Genomic DNA, 17,841 nt, shown 5'->3' on the forward strand with positions numbered 1-17,841 from the left:
TCCAATTAGCCTTAACTGTTGAGCAATGTTTGCGATTCGTGCCATCTTCGTTGTGGTTGATGCTTAAAAACGACACAAACCGGTCGAGTGATTTTTTCCAAATCTTCTGTACATTTAATCTAAATTATTTTCAATCTCCCTTGCTGCACTGTCCTTTAATTTGGATTAATTTGGTCGAAGTCAAATTTTTTGCCTAGTGTATCCGGAGAGAGGAACTTATGAATTTACTAGCGTATTATCAATCGGAATTCTGTATCCAAGGTTAATTTGGTCATCAAAATCGTTAAATAATTACAAAATACGATGCTTTGGTTTGTCAATTCAATGTGACATTTCAAATGTTTCAAATGATATGCAAATACATCATGTACATAATTGTAGTGCATATAATATCGGATGACACTTTAAAACTTTGTTTTTTTTTTTTCCATATTATTTTCTTCAAGTTCCCAGAGAAATATATCTATTATTTTTTTTTTAACCCTCAATTTCGTGACGACCGTGCTTGCGGTGTCTTTAAAATTGATTGAAAGTTGACGTTTAAAGTGGCCAACATGTTAACGACTGACTTCGATCTGATGGTAATTATTTTAAACGTAAAAGTGGGTCCTTTGTTTGTTTTGTTATCTTTTTTTTAGCCACCTTTATTCCGTACGCGAGAAGTGTGTATAGCGCTTATTACGCGAAGGCGATATGGTAATTTTCGATGACTCTCGCTCGACCAGGATGGTTTGAAAAAAAAAAAAAAAAAAAAACTGGGCTTTCTATCTCCTAAGAATATTGCATTTAAAGGTCTGATAAAACGACTTTCTTGAAATTGGAGAAACACCAACGTAGAGAAGCAGCGATCTCTACAGCCCGAGGGAATATCAGTTGTTTATGGTCTTCTAAGTAGGGAAAATCAGTTGTTTATGGTCTTCCAAGTACAATAAAATAGATATCTGAGTGGAGAATGCCTCGCAGTCGAGCGACAATGGAAACAAAACGAGAGCAAGGTATGCTGATTCTTATTTAGTATTTCAATTGACTTAAAATGTATATCTGATGTATATTAGTTATTTTGAAAAAATATGGGGTAAAATGTAGAACCGTTTTGCACCTTTGACCTCAGCTTGAGTTCTGATCTGATCTCGGGTTTATTTCCGCTTATCTTAACCATTTGAAACGCGTACCTTTTTGGAAAAGAACGTGGCAAGTAACTTTTAGAAGGAGTAATGTTCCTTTTATTTTGAAGGAAAATTTTTTGCGAATTCAAATTTTATTTAAACACCTGTCCAACTTTCGGACGACTTCGCTGGGCGTCGGCAAAACTCCGGCAAAAGTCGCCGTTAGGGAATTTCCGCAGGCCGAACAAATCGCGGGCATTTTGACTGTGAGGAGGCTTCACTGGATTCATCGAGTCGTGCAGTGCCGCATGTGTTGAGGACAGCTAGTGTAGGGATGTTTTGGGTCACAGACTGAACATTTTCTGCTATGATGTCTCAAGTAATTTTATACCTACTCGTCGAGCTAACGAAGAGGTTAAGGCATATGATGTTCTCTTCTGGTGCCGGGAAACAACATCTAAAGCGGAAAGCTGAGGATGTCTCGTTCGATTTTGACACAGATGGACCGGTCGCTAAGAGGGAGGCCTTTGCACGATCTCGATTGCCAACTTTGTTGAATGTTGAAGGAGCCGGTCAGTGTATTGCTGTTTTAACAAGCGGTGGAGATGCACAAGGTATGGAAAAGCTAATCTGTCTACGAACATCTTTGATGTCTGATTTTCGAGCCCAAGCGATATAAACTTTGCTCCGCCTAAAAAAATATCCACTTAAAACGATATTACATAAAATTTGTATGCCAGGGAGTGTTTACATTCTCTCAGATTGCGCGATGTTTTATTTACTGGAGAGCTTTTCCAGGGAATTTTATTCATTTTTCCTTGGGATTTTTCTGATGATGTAATGTTTTCCATCGAGGAGTACATTTTCATTTTTCGAACGATCTGTGCCGCCGGTTCAAAATATGTTAAATTACTTCTTCGCTAACGTCAATTCATGTGAGCTGTTTGATACTTTTTTACAACCGCTGGAAAATTTTAATTCATCGGGTCAGCTGGCGTCAGTTATATAGTAACTCCAGTGTTAAAATCCTTATTTTACTACAATGGAAGCCATTTTATACGCTTTTCTCGAAACAGTAGTAATCAGTTGCAATTAAGTGCATGAAATGTACCAATCGAAATTAATTTGACACCATCGGAAACAGGATACTGATATGCATAAAGTAGGAAGAGTGGCCATAAAAACATTTCGTTTGCACGGACGCGAGGAAAAAGAACAGTGCATTAAATTTTGAAGTCATACAGGTAAACCACTGAAGAAAAATATTTTGAAAAGTAAAATTTATCCTTTTTTTATTTTTTTGTTATGAAGACCAAGGTCTTACAAAGCCTCACAGGATAATTCAAACAGCTATATGTCTGTCCTAATAGATCATAAGCAAGAACCAATGGAAGTTTGTGTATATCTCAGCTCATTCAGGGCTCAACACTAACTTTTCAACTTACTAGCCAAGTGGTTAGCGACAACTCAGATGTTACGACAATTTCAGTTTGTTTCCTTGCCAAACTGGCCTGTGGAGATCGAAAACCACCAGCCAAAACTGAATTTCTACTAGTCTATGGCTAGTTGGCTACCGTTAGTGTCGAGCCCTGTCATTGTATGAAATAATTTTGGTACATACATATCTCATATGATGTTGTTGCACACGGTTACTATTCTCATACTCTATTTTAGGTATGAATGCTGCCATCAGAGCTGTAGTAAGGATGGGTATCTATGCAGGAGCCAGGGTGTTTACTGTTTGGGAGGTAGGTTTTACTTCCTGACTTGATTTTTTGGGTTACAAAAAAAAAGGTGTCAGTTTAATGCCTACCATGCCTTAACTCTTTAAATTCCTAGATCTGATGGTTAATTCTGATCTCTAGCTGCTACACAATAAATTACCACCCGGTTAGCCCAATGGATAGAGCACTGGACTGTTGTGCGGGTGGTAGAGGGTTCAAGCCCCGGCCGGACCAACACTCAAGGTCTTAAAATAATTGAGAAGAATTTGCAGCCTTCCTATAACATCAAGAAATGGTTAGATATTCTAGTCTTCTCGGATAGGGACGAATAAATGGAGGTCCTGTCTCCTACAGGGTTGGGGTTAGGAGACGTTAATTTCCCAGGCACGAGATTGCTGTGTGATGGATGTCCTCCCCTGGGGGTGGGATGGGTGGGATTTAATGGGTGGACTACTCGCATGGATCGCATATGTTCCGTTCTAGTTCTACCCTACTGCGGTAATGCAGTGAAAATGGATTCTAAAGAGAAAGTGTGTCTTTAGGCAAGACACACTTTCTCTCTTTACTCAGTAGAATAAAGTAGTACTGGTTAGTTGTCAAGAAAATCTAATGAAATATGAAATACCACAGGGGAGGGGGGAAGGGGCTGAGAGAGTTGAGAGGGCTACCTGCAAATGATCAGCATCCCTCCAGGGTGGGTGGCAAATTGCTCTAAGTTACTGGCTATAAAATTATAGAGGGGGAGTGGGAGAGTTGAGAGGGCCACCTGCAAATGATCAGTGTCCCTCTGGGGTGAATGGGAATGCTCTAAGTTACTGGCTATAAGATTATGGTTTTTTTTTTTCTTTTAACATTAAACAAATCCATACCATTATGATTTTATTGTCCTAGGGTTACCAGGGATTGGTAGATGGTGGTGATAACATCAAAGAAGTCAGATGGGAGGATATGTCTGGGATCATCCAGCTGGTGTGTATTCTACACTAGGTGCAAACATTTTTCATTAAATTTGGATTGCAAGTGAGAAAATCTGCATAGTACATTGTGTTTCATTTGGACTTAGTTTATGGCCTTAATTTGTCCTTAATTTTTGTAATATTAGTTTTTCCCAGGTGGATTTGTAGAGCAAATGGTTTTTAAATTCAACTGTAAGACAGCCAAGTCGAGGTGGTGATCAGTTTGGGTTACAATTCTGGTGTTACTTTACAATGTATTTTACTTTGTGTGAGGAAATGAACTATCACGAGTTTAATATGAAACTTTGAAAAATAATTAAGACTGATGATATTAGGCATGTTGCAGATGATCCCTGATCCTGGTACGTACTGTATAAAAGGTGCAAAATAGCTTTCTTCTTGTGTCTATCTTTTCTAAACTCTTTACACTGTTATAAGTAATTTTCACTACTGATAGTTAATAGATATTTAATATTTATATAATTTTAGGGAGGAACAGTCATTGGAAGTGCTAGATGTGAAGATTTTAAATCACGCAAAGGTCGCTTAACAGCTGCCAAGAACATGGTGACTTTAGGCATAACAAATTTAGTAAGTATGCGAACAGTTAGGTGTGGTTATGAGACATTTTAGCTTATTTATTCCTTTATAATGTTTATAAATTGGTCACCACAAATAGTTTCTGAAGCTGTCTTTTCAAGTGTCGACCCTTCATTAGCCATTTATCAGAGCAAATAACGAAGGGCTAATGCTCAACTCTCTTTGATGGCCAATTTAGATTATCAAATGAACTGAATTGATAAAACCAAATTATCTTGTTATTCCCTTAACCCCACCCCCCCCCCCAAAAAAAAAGAAAAGAATGAAAAAAAATAAATCAGTCAGGAAGGCATTAAATTCAGAGCCAAGTCAGTTAAGCAGGTAAAGTAATCAGTCTGCTAGGCAGTGCCAGTCATTCAATTCAGTTATTTGTACAGTCAGTCACTCATGTAGTCATTCATTCAGTTATTTGCACAGTCAGTCACTCATTTAGTCATTCATTCAGTTATTTGTACAGTCAGTCACTCATTTAGTCATTCATTCAGTTATTTGCACAGTCAGTCACTCATTTAGTCATTCATTCAGTTATTTGTACAGTCAGTCACTCATTTAGTCATTCATTCAGTTATTTGTACCGTCAGTCACTCATTTAGTCATTCGTTCAGTTATTTGCACAGTCAGTCACTCATTTAGTCATTCAGTCAGTTGCTTAGTCAATCTGTCAGTCAGTCAGTCAGTCAGTCAGTCAGTCAGTAATTCAAACTGTAATGAACATGACTTGTTGTCTTAAAGACAGTAACTTATAGGCATTCAAGTATACAATCATTCTTTTGGGTGTAATTAGGTAGTCAAGCTCTGGAACATGCATTATGGTTAGTGAAACATACAGGTCGGAGTAATATTGTTAATACACTGAAAAAAATTCCATGCAATTTTGTGGCAGATTGTTATTGGAGGTGATGGTAGTTTAACAGGTGCTAATCTGTTCAGACAAGAATGGCAAGAGCTTTTGGAAGAACTTGTGGAAACTGGTAAAATTTTGGTTACTTTATATTTAGCATTAAAAGATTGAGAACTAGGTGGTTAATTGTTTTATAATGCTATGTGCCTAAAAACTTGATTTTGTTAGTCTGTCTTCTGTCTGTCTGAATAGGATGTTATTAAAACCAGGAAAGGGTACTTATGAGTAACCAGAAATGGTTGTCTAGGAACAAAAGTACAGCATTTATCTGCATGACAAGAATGTCAAGGTGGAAAAAGGTCTGAAACCTGTTTTGAGCAAGAGTTCTTTAAACTTGGTTGTCATACCAAACAGCATGGACTATCTATGAAGTTTTTATCGAAGGGTTTTGACTTGGTCTTTGACTTCAAAATTGTAGATTGACGCTGATGTAAATTGCAGGTGTGGAAAAAAAAAAAACAGGTCTTTGGACTGTCTATTTTTCTATCAATATATTATTTAATATTTCTTAATTAATAATTTCTTAATAAGTATTTCTTTATCTTCCTATTTGGTTATCATTATTTAAAGTAATCAATAGAACATTTTTATAGGTGCTGTGACAGAAAAAATGGCTAAAGAAAACAATCACTTAAATATTGTGGGAATGGTAAGTCATGTTTCACTCAGAATATGCTGTGCAATAAGTATGAATGGAGTTTAATAATATATAGATTTAAGTTTCAAAAACATAGTTGCAGGGTTACTGTTTAGTTCAGCCTGCAGAGCAGGGATAATTTTGGCCAGCAAGTGCTCACTATTTTCTAGCGAAAAATGGCTGCAATCTTAGATTTTTAAAGGCAGCGGAAGGCTGGGGAGAGAAAGTAATTTGTACCAAGGGGGTGAGTGATGGTCAAGAATTAGGAGAGGGGCTGGGGTGGGAGAATGAATATGACTTCACACAGGGGTTTTAAATAGATTTTGGTCCAATTGCACAATTTTGAGTACCACACAGGAAGTTTTTTTCGAGGGCCAATAGGACCTTGTATTTTTAAAGGAGTCTAAGCGCTCATCTCCTGAGAAAAAAAATTTGACACTGCAGACTCCTGCCAAAATACTTTGCTACATTTTTAAGTTTATTTTTTGCATTGCCCAATTTCATTTTTTGGTTTATCTTTGTGCTGCAATACTTGATTTTTTAGGTTGGCTCAATTGACAATGATTTCTGTGGCACTGATATGACTATTGGAGCCGATTCAGCACTTCATAGGATTTTTGAAGCCGTAGATGCCATTACAACAACAGCTTCAAGGCATGAATTGAAGTGTTTGGTCATTTTCTGTGTGCTTTTTGTTTTCTTTCAGTTCTGTTGTCTATGTTGTTTGAATCAAATTGTAGGCAACTTCCAGATTTTTACCGAAAAATGGTTTGATTGTATGGAATTTTGTGCTTCCCTCAACAGCCATCAGAGGACTTTTGTCCTAGAAGTGATGGGGAGACACTGTGGGTAAGATGTTTTGTGTTTTTCTTGAGTGGCAAATGATCTGTCCAAAAAAACAAGGGTGTTGCAAAACATTTCCTTTTTTTACTGTTGTGCACAGAATAATTTTTTGATGTTTTCTTTCTGTCACTGAGAAAGTTAGTCATACAATCTTGCATAGTCTTTCATGAAGAATTCAAGACACTTCCCAAATGTATGATAGGTAACCGAGAGCTTTGTTCTGCTATATGTTACTCAAGTTTTGTATAATTACTTTTTTTATTTCTACAGATACCTTGCTCTTGTTACAGGCTTGGGAGTTGGTGCCGACTATGTAAGTTTATTGTTTTAAGCAAATTGACCACAAAGTGTACAGTCGTATTTTTATCCTGCAAGGTACATCTTAATGGGAAATGTCAGAGGCTTTTAAATTAGTTACGGTTTATTCGTGCATAAAAAAAGTCAACTCTTTGGCAATGCTGAACGCATTTAACCTGACAATGACCAAGACTGAATTTCTCCTTACAATATCATTTAGAAGCAGAGAAGTGATGAGAATAAAAAAATATATCACTCGTGTCTTTCAATTCTGTGTGTTAAAAAAATATACTATCAAGTGCCTCTCCTACTTCATGGTTGTCCAATTTTGTTAACCACTTGTCTGATTGCAACCAGAGTGGACTCCAACTTATTGTTTTGTTTTAGATTTTCATTCCTGAATGGCCAGTTCAAGAAGGATGGGAGGAAACCATGTGCAATCACTTAAAAAAAGTAGGAGTCCTTTTTATTATCGTAATGGTATTTCAACATTTATAACATGAAGGACAAAAATTCTAAATGCTGATTGGCTAAGACCCAGGACATTTTTCATTAAATTTGGTAATTACCCTGGGCAATAACCAAAATTTAGTAAACATTAAGGCAGCACAATTGAATTATTTTGTGAATCTCTCCAATTTTTTTCATAATGCCAGCTGACCTTACACCTGAAATTTTCTGTCAAAAGATTAACAGTACAGCAATCTTTTTTTTTTTGCTTGTTAGGTCAGGAATAGTGGTAGACGCTTATGCATGATTATTGTGGCAGAGGGTGCCCAGGATGTAGCAGGACATCCTGTCACTGCTAATGGTATTAAGGAGGTACACAATGCATTGGTCATAACGGTTATTCAGAATGATGTTTAGTTAAGGATAAAGTTCTTGCACAAAAACTTACATTTTGTGTGTTTCTGTTTGACAACTGGTAAGAAGGTGCATTGGCTTCATGGTCAGTGCACTGAACTCCAGATTGATCTGTGGTCCAGGTTTGAGCCCTGGCTGGGGACATAATTTTGTGTTCTAGGGCAAGACACTTTACTCTCGCAGTGCCTCTCGTCACCTAGCTTAAAAGGGTACTAGCAAATTTAATGCTGGGGGTAATCCTGTGATGGACTACCGGTAGCATCCCATCCAGGGGGGGGAAGTAGAAATGCTCCTAGTCACTTCATGCTAAGGAAACCAGAGTTAAACACTGGCCTGATGGGTTAATTGGCTCACAAACAGACTTTACCTATTTTTTATTTGACAGCTTGTCAAGACAAAGCTTCATCATGATGCACGAGTTACAATTCTCGGACATGTCCAGAGAGGAGGGGTCCCATCTGCATTTGACAGAATTCTGGTGATTGTTTCGACAAATGTATTGCCCTGTAATAAGTCTGGGAATTTTTGTCCCTGATCAACATTGTTTAACAAAGATGTCAAAAAAATAAATTGCAATCCTGACCAAGATATTTGGAGACACACTTCTTTGTCTCAGTCCTTTTCATGTGTAAAGAGCAAGATTTGTTTGTTTTAGTCACTGAAACAGACTTGGCGAGACTGTTACCAAGACAATTTGGTGCAATGTGCACAACAATCTTTAGCAGTTAAATTGTACTTGTGAAAATATAGTATATTTATAATTCAATTTTGCAGTCCTGTCGAATGGGAGCAGAGGCAGCCCTTGCTGTGCTGGATGCCAAGCCAGATACCGCTCCATGTGTAATCTGCCTAGATGGAAACAAAGTCACCAAAAGACCACTCGTGGAGTGTGTTAATAGGGTAAACATATTTATAACAGAACCTTTGTAATTCATGTGGTCAAATTAACAAATCTATTCAATGTCACTGTGCATATCTTTAATAGTGGATCGCAAATGAAGGAAAAATCTGGTACTAACATAAAAAGTGGCACACTCAAAGTGCAGCTGAGAGTGTCACTAATGTCCTCACTACATTTTGACGTCTTCTGTGATCTATTACTGAAAAAAGCCTCAACAGCATGGAGAAAGCACTACCCACATCTCTGCAATGTGTACCTATTTTTCATAATCAGCGTGTATCATTTTGTGTTTACAAATATTATCCTGCAGACTCTGGCTGTCAAGGAAGCAACGAAAGCAAAGGACTTTGAAAAAGTTGTTGAACTAAGAGGAAGGTAATATTACTGAAACTTTGCTATTTTCCTTGAATTCTTTCATTTTCCTTGACTATTTCCCACTAGCCAGCTGGCAGTAGTATGTGATTCAGTGCGAAGAATATTCGGTCGCCATGTTGGACGGGTGTAATATTTGGGACAGGTGACAATATGAGGGGGAGGGGGAAAGGAAGAAAAATCAACATTGATTTCCCGAAATACTGAAGAAGATTAGTTAGCGTCACCTACCTAGTTGTTATGTGAAGGACTCTAATGAAAGTTAACACTTTATGAGATGCTTATCCCCCATGCCGATTGATGTTGTTTTTATTTCAGAACCTTCCGGAGCAACATCGAGATTTTCAAAGTGTTGAAGGAAGTCGAGCCTCCAGCCTCCAGCCAGTGTGACATTTCTGGCAATTGCAAAGTATGCGTGCTTTCTTTTTAAAATGTTTGATATCAAAAGCAGTACTTCTTAATATTGAATTATTAGAGAGAGTTTCGTCACCCTCAGTGAAGGGAGTGAAGAAAGAAATTATACTTTCCACCTTGACTCCATCTTCAACTATCCTTTTGTGATGCTACATGTTCTGACTCCCTATTCTTTTCCTGGATGTATTTACACCGTTCTCATCTTTCTGGTTCCTTCTATTCATCGTCTCAACTTTCTTCATCTGCCCTCATTGGTCACTATTTTCCTCATACTTTCCCTTCCTTCCCCTTTTTCCTCTTTTCTTTTTCTCTTGCCTCCTTGATTGTACCTCAATTTTCTCTCATCTGTACATCCCACCAACTCATTTTTCATTCTCCTAGCCTTCCATCCTTCCTTTCTTTCATCTCCCTTTTTTCAACGTCATCCCTTGTCTCCCCCTTGTGAAGACCCCCAAGCACCTGTTCCTGCCTCTAACCCGATTCTGTCTTGTTCAGTCTGGTCACACCCTGGCAGTCATCAATATTGGTGCCCCCGCAGGCGGCATGAGCACTGCTGTCCGTGCCTTTGTCCGCTTCTCACTCTACCAGGGGCACAGGGTTTTGGGAATCAGAGATGGCATCAATGGACTCTTTGATGACAAGGTAATGAATCAATAAAGTCAAAATGCAAAGTGATGTATTAATGCCTGAACTATTTCCCAGCTGTAAGAAATACCGTTAGGTCACTGCGTCTCTCACTGAAGCTTTATGGACAATGGGCATTTTCATAGATAGTCCGCACTGCTGTACAGTTCTAGTCGGATGCTCTAACCACTGAGCTACAGGAGACTCTATGGTGAGCAAGGGTCAATTAGTGGGTATTGACTGGAACCGCATCACGTGGCCACACAGCCAAACATCAGCTAGCGCATAGAAGCTCACTAACAGTATCCCACTGTCATATTAAAGCATCACATGCAGCCAACCAGCCCCCAAAGTGAGTATGTAAAGATGAAATAAACAATTTTTAATATAAGAGAAAAATCCCATCTGGAAACTCGATTTTTCTCCAATATTAAAAATTGTTTATTTCATCTTTACATGCTGTACAGTTATGTTTTTAAAAAAAAATAAGGCTCGCTCGCCATGCTGGCTCAGAAGAGAGGGGTGGGCTTGTTGTCGTGAATGCCTTTTTGACGTAGCTGAACATGCTCACTCCATTTGATAATAAATTCAAACAGGTGGAGCAGCTGGGATGGCTTCATGTCGACGCCTGGGCTTGGGCAGGTGGATCCAAACTGGGAACTACAAGGTTTGTGCACACCTCATTACATTATTTTACATGCGACTACCGCCGTCTTTTTTTTCTATTGCTATCATCTCTTGTGCATGTTTTATAGTCGCGGAGAACTTTTATAGCATGAAGAAAACTTGCCATGCAATTTCCTGAAGCCAGTGGGAAAATTTTGTAAGAACCCTATGATATAGAGAATCAAGAATGTCCTTGCATTGCTCATTAGAGCTAAGTTATTTTCAAACCGAGTGAAAGGAAAATTTTGCCTGTGGGTACAGATTGGTCCATTAGAGACGCTTGTGGTGATCATGGCCATGCAACTCTAACAAGTGTTAACACGATTGCAAACTTTGTCCCGACAGAACCTTACCCTCTAGAGATATGCAGAAGGTGGCAGAAAAGCTTTCCAAGCATGGTATTCAAGGGCTGTTGGTTATTGGAGGCTTTGAGGTAAGGCTCCATCTCGCGTTTTAAATGGCCTCGCTTTTAAAATGTGGCTAGGAGAAAAAAAATTTTGTGAAAACGACTTTTGCTTTGTAGTAAAAATCGTTTTTGTATCAAAGAATTCGCATTTGGCGAGGTTTTGAAGCAGGCGCTATTGGCATCTCGCAATTGACCAATTATCGTAATAAAGCGCTTTTTAACTTAGGGTGGTAAAACCAAAGTTTTAAAGAATGAGAACAGTCAATCAGAGAAAGGGAACTATCTTAAAGAGCCATTGAGAACTCATACTGTAAACAAGCAAACTGTCCAAAGCGCGGGAAAACGCGTGCAACCAAATCGTGATTGATTTTATTTTTGCCTCTGATTGGCTGAGATAGTGGCACGAGGTTTCTGAACCAATCACAGAGCGGAGTGAATCAAAGCTTAACTCAGATTAATTTCAACCCTCAATTGAAAACTGTTCCAACTGCCTGTTCTTTCTTTCCAAGGCTTACAACGCTGTTCTGGAGCTTGCAGAAGCTCGTGACAAGTTCCCAGCTTTACGCATTCCAATGGTTATCATTCCTGCCACAATAAGTAACAATGTGCCTGGCACAGACCTAAGTTTAGGAGTAGACACTGCTCTTAATGTGATAACAGAGGTAAGGCTCTCGAAGTAAGTGCCTGAAGTTTGATCTCTGGGTTTCTTGTCATTGGTTTTTAATTTTCATAGCTTCGCCAATGCATACCAGATTTCATCGGTGGCGGTCAAATTCCTTTTTTGTATATGGGAGTCTTTGTGTTGACTGAGGCGGAGGCGAAAGACTTGTTACCTCAGCGTGATGCATTAGTTTGTAAAAGTACTTTTGTGCTGGGTATGTAGGAAAGAAGAGAGTTCAGTTCCGTAATTATTAAATAGAAAATAAAAGTCGATAAACCGCCTATTGAAAATTTGTACAATTTCTTAAGTTATTACATATTTGGGCTCGCTGACCCAAGCCATTTTTCCAATTTCCCACCCAGTGTGAGTTGTGATAAGATGGTCATTTCGTGCTCTGTCGTCAAACACAGACTGATTTCATTTCACTTTTTCATTTTCATCATTTCATGTCATTCTTTTCTTTTCATTTCATTTCAATTCATTTGATATCATGTGATTTCATTTTAACCCATTTCAATTCATTTCTCCTCACTTCATTCCACATCGTTCCATTCCTTTTCATTTCATTTTCTCAACTCCAATTCTTCTTTATTCATTGTTTATCATTGCACTTCCTTTGATTGTTTTAATTTCATGTATACTGAGATTTACCTTGTGAAGTCCTATCATTCGTGTCTCTGATCAGACGAACGATGAATTTCCGCTGTCGTTCGCTTCCAATCTTTGATATTTCTCTGTCAGCCAGAAAAAAAAAATTGTAAATGAAGTAAAAGTATCATATCATGGAAATTGCTCGAAAGATTTTTATTCACTCGTTACGATGCATCAAAAACTCACTCGTTCGCTGGATTCCCCGTTCGTTTCCTTGATGCATCGCAAGTCGTGAATAAAAATCGTCCGTGCGCACTTTCCATGTAGTAATCTCTATTTCTTTCCCTGACAGAATTGTGACCGCATCAAGCAGTCTGCTAGCAGTGCAACAAGACGAGTGTTTGTTGTTGAGTGCATGGGTGGTTATTGCGGTTATCTAGCAACCATGAGCGCCCTTGCGAGTGGTGCTGACGCAGCGTACATCTTCGAAGAGAAGCTTACTCTTAGAGATTTAAAGGTGTGTACCAGCGTGGCAACTTTTTGAAGACGCCTGAGCACATAAATTTCGCTTATTATTGATAACTCTTTTTTTTTTTTACGTTCAAGTCTTGAGAGATCTCGACGGCTGTAGACTTTTGGCTTATGTGGTGCATTGAAACGAGGCTGAGCACTGCAGCGCATCACACTTTCCAAAACTTTATCACCGTTCAGTGACAAAAAACTTTATCACCGTCACAAGATGGCAGTGCGTGATATTGGTCTATTGTACCCAGGAACGCCAAGCTTTTAAAGGGAATCTCCACTCTTCTAGGAAATCGCGCACAAAATGTTCCAATTGTACTACTGATTAGTCTGACATAAATAAATTTCCTTACCAAGCTATCTGATTTTTTTTTTTTTTGTATCGTTTTCTAAAGAAGGGTCTCACATCCACTTCGAATGTCCTGCGGCCGCCATCTTGAATAGTGCGCAATGCACCCTGGGGTGATGACGTGTAATAGTTGCTTGGTGCACTCGCGGTGATGTGTTTTACTCATGATGATGCTAAATTGCTGTCGTCTGAAGAACGTTTTATTGAATACGTCACAGATCTTCCCCATATTCCTGTCTCTTTTTGCTTTAAGAGTGCTCCGGCTCTAACTGTGCGAAGTGAAAAACCTTGTATGGAGAATGTGCATACTGTTGTTAGGGTGTAAGGGGTTAACAATTGTGTTGTATTTATAGATTTGGGAAAATCTTTAGGTTAGCGTTGTCTTTGTTATGCTTTGTTTTTTCATCAGAACAACATCGAGCATTTAATCGACAAGATGAAAGGTTCTGTCCGAAGAGGACTCATCTTGCGGTATGAACGTTCATTTGTTTTTCTGCGATATTTAGACAGGCTGGCCCAGTTCAGCTTTTAAGCTGGTTTAAATATGGGCTTGTGTAGCCAAAACAAAGTCAGATCACAACACAGGGAGCCACTTTCCCTACTCTATACGAGGGGTGCGTGGATTCTTTGACATCCGCAAATGGTTAGACATTCTTATCTTCTCGGATAAGGACGATAATTTGTAAGCCCCGTTCCCTGCTAATCCCTGCTAAGTACAGAGAAGATGCAGGAGACGGGGCATACGGTTTATCGTCCTTATCCAAGAAGATTGGCCATTTGTTTTAACTGTCTGCGATTGTCTGGTCATAGCTAAGGTAGCACATTTTCCTCAGTTACTTCAAGACTCTACTGCCAGTCTAGTCCCTCCCTATACAACATAACCTAACCGAGCGCGGTTTATTGCTGGGTGCCTGAAAACTAATCGGAGCCATACAGTTAATGATGTATTTTGACAGAAATGGTCATATCTGTTTTGCCTTTACGTAGAAACGAGAAATGCAGCGAAAACTACACAACTGACTTCATCGCGGCTCTATATCGGGAGGAGGGAGAGGGACTTTTCACTGTCAGAACCAATGTGCTCGGTCACGTTCAGCAGGTGAGAGATTGGTACTGATTCTGATGCTTGTCCACGTGATATAACCGTGCTTAATCACGTGGAGCATGCTTATTAAGCGCTGTACGACTGCATTCCATTTCTGGACAATTTTGTACACAGCCGGCTCTCTGGGCTTTTCCATCGCATAGCTTTCATCTTACATTATTCTGATATTGGTTTGCGTGAAATTCCAAAGAAAAACTGAAGAGGGCATTTGTTAGCTACAATAAGCGCCAAAATTGTTTTCACATTTACCGCTGAGCTCGCGATAGGTTGGAATGGCATACCAATTTTATCCCCAGTATACAATGTTGCACTTTGTTTCCTTTTCTTGCACGACCTTAATGATGAAGGAGGTGTTTGTAGCGAACTGCAATTCGTTCTAAATTTGAGTTCATAAAACTGAGGCTTCATTAAAAGTTGTTGGGAGAATTTTGTCGCAAGAAAATTTGGTTTTATCAACTAATTTATTAATGTCAGTTGGCCATCGCGAAGAGTTTACTACTCCACTATTTACAATTTACCCCACGATTTACACCCCAACGTTTTACCATAATGTGTTCGGGCCAGTTTACCTTGACGAATAACTAGCTTGCGTGGGTTTCTGGAAATTCTTAATCATATAATTTTTTTCTTCAACTTTCTTGCGACTGATTTTCTTCAGCAAAAGTTAGAATGTGACGGTTTTTCATCGACAAGTACACTTGCCAAGTCAAATGTGCTAGTATAAACACGGCTCTGAGTTTGGACGATGTTGAAACTGAAATTACTTACGTATGCGACATTATTAGGTCATATTTCCCAACAGCTTTGTATTCTGTATTTTCCATATTTGCCAGGGAGGATCTCCGTCGCCTTTTGATCGAATCCAGGCCACCAGACAGGCAACTTTGGCTGTTAACTGGCTGACCGAAAGGATTGGGGAGAATTTGACGGATCAAGGTAACGCAGTGACCTCAATACTTGTTCGGGACCCATGAGAGGAGGTGACAGTGAACCTTGCTGCTGTATCGCGCCGTTTAAGGCGACAGTTGCGGACAACTCCCGTTAAGACAGTTTGTTTAGAAGCATATGATAGCTTCATTGCTCATAATATTACTACCTGACATAAGATATTGAACATGTAGGATGTCCTTTCAGCATAATCCGCAAAAAAAAGTTTCGTTGATGTTTACCACTCCAGGATATTGCTTCTCGCGTTCGCTGATTGGCTAGCTGGGAGATGATTCGCTAAGCAATATACCTATTCGCTCTGGGGACTTATTAGAGATTGTTCTATTTCTAGGGTCTGTTGAAACTTCATCTCCAAGCACAGCTTGTCTATTGGGCATCAAGAAATCTGCGAATCCTTTCACGCCAGTTCAAGATCTCAAAAGTGTCACAGACTTTAAGTAAGTTATTTTTCATTCATTTTGTTCAAGACACATAAAAGGGGCTATGGCGCGCGGTGAGTTTGCGCACTGAGATGTTCAACCGTTGTACTAAAAACTAAAAATTAGGAAAAACGTTTTTCCTCAGTGCAGTAGAGCGTACCACATAGAAGAGGAACTCGGAAGCGTCCTGCTAAATGCGTCGAAGCCATTTAATCTCGTGGACAAAAGCAATTAATGTTATCGTTGCTGTTGTTGTTGATATTTTTTTTCTTTTTTATCTAAGGAACCAGTGATTGTTTATCTCCAGGGGGGAGGGGTCAGAGGGCTTCTGGGGGGATAACTTGGTCTCAGGGGGAGGGGAGAGGGGATCAGCCGCCGCCAGTAGAGTCTAAAGGAGGGAAGGACTTTAAAAAGTTGACTGCCAATGAAGGGTGTATCGCAAGAATATTACAGAGCCTTCTAAGGGGGGGGGGGGAGAACGGGTAAATTTTATCACGACTCAACCAAAATCCTCAAATCCCTTCCGCCACCCGCTCCCCAGCCCCTTCCCCCCTCCCCCTCCCCCCTCCCCCTCCCCCCTCTCCCCCTCCCCCCTCTCCCCTCCCCCTCCCTCCTCCCCCTCTCCCCTCCCCCCTCCCTCCTCCCCCCTAGGTGACAAATGATGGCTGGTCCCTAACCATGGGTCATTTTGTTTTTCTTCAGACATCGTGTCCCCAAAGATCAGTGGTGGTTAGAGATGCGTTCCTTACAGAAAATATTGGCCAAGTATCAGCAGCACTTTGACTACCACAGAGAAGACGATTTATCCCCTCTTCCATGAAGCGCACGTGATGTGCACGGGTTTACTGGGTTGTCTTTGGTTCTGGTCACGTGGATTTGTGTCTCAGATGAAGTGACTTTGTGCTGATTGAAAAAAGAGAATTAAAAATTCGAAGTGAGGTTGATAGAGCTGAAAAACGTATGCGCACGCGCTAGTTTTGGCGCGGAAACACGGATTCTGAGGCGTTCGCATGGTTGATTTCTATTCTTTTGGTTCGAGGCGTTGTTTTCTTGCCGCTTTTCTTTTGCAGAACAACTTCCAAAAACTTTTTTCAACCCCTAGATATTTTCGAAAATTAATTTTCTCCTTAAAAACTTTGGAAATAGGAAAATGCCTTCGACAACAAAATACCTCGGTTATAATTGCCAGCTCCGTATTATTTTCGTACATTTCGCTCAATTCTAAACCTCGCACTCCTGAGCCCGCGTTGTTGACGGCATACCTTCCAGCTCTGTTAGTGAGGTTTACTTCGTTGTAAGATGCTAAAATGAAATATTTGTGTACAGCGGTCAAAGAATGAATCAAGAGGAAAAACTTGTTTTGGTTTAATAGTCACGTCTAGCTGTATTGCATATGGTGATTGATTTCTCAAACGATTGCCCGAGGATTGCCCGAATGATTATGTATAAAAAGCCAGGAAAATATTCAAGAGACGGGCGAAAATGAAATATATCTAGAAGTGGAACTTGAAAGATATTGATGAAACTATGTAGAGATGTAAAACTAGACTATAGGAATTGTAGACTATACTACGTGTAATATAGACTATATTACGTGTAAAATAATTGTGTAACTGATAGGTCGATTAATGTCTTCCCTATAACTTGTCTAAGATCTTGCATTAAATTATTAGTCTCTAAGCTTCGCGGGAAATGTTAACTGGTTTCATTAAAATCGTTTTACGAAGCAAGGGGGCAAGGTGTGTCACTCGCTGTTTTCACCGCTGAAGTTTTCTCTTGTAAATCCATTTGGATGTGCACTCCTTGCGTTCAGCGGATTTCTACCCTTTGGGGGGGTGGGAGTGGGTAGAGGAAGGGAATAACTAACTCCTTGAGCTGGTGGGTGGGGGGGGGGGTGATGGTGCCACAAATTTAAATAGCTAAACTCAAAAGTGA

The 17,841-nt window shown here is 39.6% G+C and overlaps 1 protein-coding gene across 3 annotated transcripts; it reads left to right on the plus strand.

Annotated features, from left to right (window-relative positions):
• The first annotated feature begins 457 nt into the window (after positions 1-457).
• On the plus strand, positions 458-17,586 carry LOC111344466 (ATP-dependent 6-phosphofructokinase, muscle type). 3 transcript variants are annotated; one of them, XM_088748999.1, is made up of 26 exons: positions 458-995; positions 1,235-1,720; positions 2,781-2,854; positions 3,722-3,799; positions 4,276-4,377; positions 5,270-5,357; positions 5,881-5,936; positions 6,469-6,578; positions 6,729-6,773; positions 7,038-7,080; positions 7,452-7,517; positions 7,791-7,886; positions 8,314-8,406; positions 8,703-8,828; positions 9,140-9,204; positions 9,520-9,610; positions 10,111-10,257; positions 10,836-10,906; positions 11,251-11,338; positions 11,821-11,973; positions 12,916-13,080; positions 13,844-13,905; positions 14,422-14,533; positions 15,373-15,475; positions 15,819-15,924; positions 16,609-17,586. In XM_088748999.1, exons 2-26 carry the CDS (start codon positions 1,474-1,476, stop codon positions 16,724-16,726), a joined length of 2,505 nt encoding a protein of 834 aa, XP_088605125.1. In that variant the 5' UTR covers positions 458-995; positions 1,235-1,473; the 3' UTR covers positions 16,727-17,586. The 3 variants fall into 3 exon arrangements, with proteins under 3 accessions (XP_088605125.1, XP_088605126.1, XP_088605127.1); XM_088749000.1 differs by having other exon boundaries at positions 459-995; positions 1,607-1,720; XM_088749001.1 differs by lacking the exons at positions 458-995; positions 1,235-1,720; positions 2,781-2,854 and having other exon boundaries at positions 3,767-3,817.
• The last annotated feature ends 255 nt before the right edge of the window (positions 17,587-17,841 follow it).

The sequence above is a fragment of the Stylophora pistillata genome, chromosome 2 (genome assembly GCF_964205215.1).
Source record: "Stylophora pistillata chromosome 2, jaStyPist1.2, whole genome shotgun sequence".
Taxonomy (NCBI): Eukaryota; Metazoa; Cnidaria; class Anthozoa; order Scleractinia; family Pocilloporidae; genus Stylophora; species Stylophora pistillata.